General features: G+C 46.2%; 1 protein-coding gene across 1 annotated transcript; it reads left to right on the top strand.

Annotated features, from left to right (window-relative positions):
- Window positions 1-3,205: 3,205 nt before the first annotated feature.
- Window positions 3,206-3,783, top strand: Pmar_PMAR012146 (DNA-directed RNA polymerase II largest subunit, putative; the record flags this gene model as incomplete). Its single annotated transcript, XM_002775967.1, has 5 exons — window positions 3,206-3,242; window positions 3,308-3,381; window positions 3,433-3,483; window positions 3,532-3,668; window positions 3,707-3,783. Coding segments are annotated over 5 exons (376 nt in total), but the record flags the coding sequence as incomplete, so codon positions are not given.
- Between the last annotated feature and the right edge of the window lie 228 nt (window positions 3,784-4,011).

Below are 4,011 nucleotides of genomic sequence, written 5' to 3'. Positions count from 1 at the left end.
TAACGTAAAACGGGTGAAACTCCAATATATGTAATGCATAAGACGTCGCTCGCACTAGAGCCTTTGATGATATTTCTGGCCGGTGGACTTTGACACGCTTCTTATGGGGGCTCCTGTGGCCTCAGAGGCATCATCATCATCATCGCATCGGTGAGTGAATTGAAGAGCTTGCATAGTGTGGGAAAATATCTGTGTTGGTGATAATATGAAAATTGTGAGGAAATCTTGATGGTTTTTGTTGATGGTTTTCTACTCAAATTCGACTCGACTCGAGTTTCGCCTTCTACGTGGAGTTCATTTCCAGATGTCTGTGATATGCAAGGTGATATGCGATAGTGGAGGAATGAAATCGGTGATGAAGGGCGGTGGTAAGCAGATGAGGATATTGATGATGTTGAAAATGATGTTGCTCGCACCGGTACGTTAATACATCACTCAACTACCTGTTTTGTAGCTTTGAACATGTCAGGGTTTGGTGGCTGCGCTCAACCCTCGTATACAGTCCTGCAGGGTATGCAGGGCATTATCGTATCCTTCCCATCATCAGCCAAGGAGGAAAATGAAGATGGTGTGGTAGTGGATGAGGGTGATACCAAACGATACCCTTTAAGCGCAGAAACAGCGTAAGTACCCATCTATCTACTCTAGTGAAGAGTTCATTATGTTCATCATCAATTTCAGGTACAACATCTTATCTCGGATATCGGTACCCGATATGAGCCATCCTGGCTGATTCTAACTGTTGTCCCCCACCTACCGCCGGTCAGGCCTAGTAATGTTCTTAGTAGTTGATAGTTGAGATCCTTAGCATGACGGCTTCTTGGTGGTGGTACTGACAGGGCTGAGAATGATCTCACTCTCAAACTGCAGGATGTTGTTAAACTTAATCAGATGCTGAAGAGGCAACTAGAAACTGGTAGCAGCTGTTTTAGTTATGGTAGTGGCTGGGGTCAGTGTTGGAATTTATGTCAGACTACCTTCAGGAGGAGGTACACTACCTACTTGGCTAGAAGGTATGTGGCGACACCACAGGACGTATGGTTTCCCCTCCAGCCACATCTAGCTGATTAGTACTTGCTACTGTTCTGCGCTTCACACTCGGTAAACTTTATGTGATTATTACTAGCACTACTACTGTCTCAACTAGTGGTCCTGTGACTAGCACTACTACTGCCTCAACTGGTATGGATATGGATATGGTTTCTGGATGGCTGTTGTTTGTAGGCTCGTAGCAGGGAGTGGGTTTTGGATACTGATGGCTGCAATTTAGAGCAGATGAATAATGCATGGTACCGGGATCGAGCCTGCGACCTTATCTTTATTTTTTCTTTATTTAGTGGTGTTGGGACTAGGGATCGAACTCGGGTCCTATTCCGTACATGCATCATAATGATTCAAGATGGATATATGGATCACAGTTGGCGACGATGGGATGGTAAGTCGCGACCTCGGATGAGCATTGGAGTTTCACCCGTGATGTGAAAAGCACTAGTGAAAAGCACATTACACATTTCACTTCGCGAAAAACGCATGTGGGCAGTGAATTTCGCGTAAAACATGTGAGGTGTTTTTCATGTGATATGCAAAACGCGAAATTATTTTGCGTTTTACGCGTTCTGCGCGACAAGCATACAAATTGCTAGGAGCCACACTCCTTGCTCGCTGGTCAACTCTGGCTCCAGTGATCCTCCAGTTCAACTGAATATCTACACATATCCATGAAATCACTTAAAGTTAGTCGACGAGGTGGTGTGGAGAGGACTGTAGACTTGCAGGACCCCCCCCCCGAAGTCTCGGTCACAAGGCAGGTGCCCGATTAACTGGTGCCGTACCAGCGACTCCGTCTCACACGGGTCTGGCCCGTGAGCACCCAGACTCTCCATGAACGTTAAGCCCGATTGGGAAGATAACGATAAGAGCTCGCTGTGGATGAAGTGACCACTGTGGAATGAGCTCCGCCACGCAGTGGCACAGTCGCTGTCGAGCATCACTATCGTACCATTGACCGATCAAGGCCTTCCTGGGGAGGTTCGGGTTCGAATCCCATGTCATTATTCAAAACTGTCCACCCCTGCCACCATTGGGATTCGAGCTGCCTGCGGCAGCGTGCCTCGGATCCGCAACGAACCACCACAGGATATGGTCTACTCTTTTAAGGTCTTCAAGCCCTGCTCTTACTAAGCTATCCAAACCAGTGAAAAATAACGACCTGATGAAGTCGGAGTGGACGGGTACTCCGTGAAATTTTAGCATGTATAGTTGAACTGGTTAGCCTGTTGGGCCGTACATCGAGAGGTCCCCGGTTCGAACCTCGCTCAGCTCTCGCCCACAATCCCTCACAGAGGGGTCCGCAAGGCTGGTTGCTACATATGGCTGTTGACGGGATGATGATCATCATCCCACGAGGCCCCAACGTGGAAGTGCCAGTAGTAAGACGGATCCCGCGAGTGAGGTGACTCCATAGAGTGAAATGTGGGTGGACAGCTGGCAGTGGCATAAAGAGGACTTTTAATGGATTTTACTGCGAGATGGGGTGTTTTTCGCGTTTTTTCCCGTGTAAAACGCGAAAAACGCGTATTTTCTGGCGAATTACGCGTTATTTCGCGAAAAATGAAGGTGAAGTGTTTTTCACTGGTCTTTCCACCCTAGTCGGTGCATATTGCGATTTACTCCATGTGAATTTCGCGAACACATCGGGGAGTGAAATTCATTTTATATGCCTCTTCTCACGTCTCCAAATCGCGAATAATTTCACGAAAGTCACAATCTCCCTTGTGAAATGCATGGTGTAAAACGCTGGTTACTCTGAGTTTTTCGCGTTTATCGCGAAATGCCGGGAGTGTTTTACGTAAAATGTGATGATTTGTCCGGTGTAATTCGCGAAGTGTTTTCAATTCACTTCACATCGCGAATATCACGTTTTTCAGATGGAGTATTACGCCACTCCGCGTAAAACGGGCGACTACATTTATTCCTACTCCAACATTGTATAGGAAACTCCTGAGCTGAGCTGAGGAAAGCGATTACATATATTCCTACTTCAACAAAAAGCACTACTGGAAAATTGGTATTAATTCAAACCACTCTTTTCTGTCCTCCTAAAAAAGAAGCCACTATTCAGGTCGGTATCGAATCACATGGAATCTATCTATGTACATCAATTCGATGATGATCCCCACTTCGCGTGGTAGGATTATCTATGTATATGTACACCAGTTTGATGATGATCCCCACTTCGCGTGGTAGGATTATCTATGTATATATACACCAGTTTGATGATGTTGTCTACACTGCTGCTGTTGGTAAGGTATACCCGGTGTCACTAAGTGCTACATGAGACAAGACAATAAGGTTCAATACGGCAATGATGTGGGCACATTCGTAGGCACTTGTATACGGCTGAGATCGGGGCTGCATGGCCGTTGTTTGTAGGCTCGTAGCAGGGAGTGGGTTTTGGATACTGATGGATGCAATTTAGAGCAGGTAAATAATGCATGGTGCCGGGATCGAACCTGCGACCCTTACTCGTAGGTGTTGACCATGGAGGCAGTAGACAGTACCCGTACCTCCTCCAATGACATCGTGGAGATCCTCAATGTGTTGGGTATCAAAGCCTGTAGGAAGGCTTTACTCAATGAGTTGCGACAAGTGATCAGTTTCGATGGCTCGTAAGTTATCAATGTCAAGATGCCCCTTTACTGTTCAGTTACGTTAACTATCGCCATATGTCGGTACTGTGGGACACGATGTGCCAGAAGGGACATCTTCGCCCCACTTCGCGTGGTATGCTTATCTATATATGTACACCAATTCGATGATGATCCCCACTTCGCGTGGTAGGATTATCTATGTATATATACATCAGTTTGATGATGATCCCCACTTCGCGTGGTAGGATTATCTATGTATATATACACCAGTTTGATGATGATCCCCACTTCGCGTGGTAGGATTATCTATGTATATATACACCAGTTTGATGATGATCCCCACTTCGCGTGGTAGGATTAT

This window comes from Perkinsus marinus (genome assembly GCF_000006405.1).
Source record: "Perkinsus marinus ATCC 50983 genomic scaffold scf_1104296955112, whole genome shotgun sequence".
NCBI lineage: Eukaryota > Perkinsozoa > Perkinsida > Perkinsidae > Perkinsus > Perkinsus marinus.
Note: the sequence above shows the minus strand (reverse complement) of the source record. Positions and strands in the feature narration are given on the sequence as shown.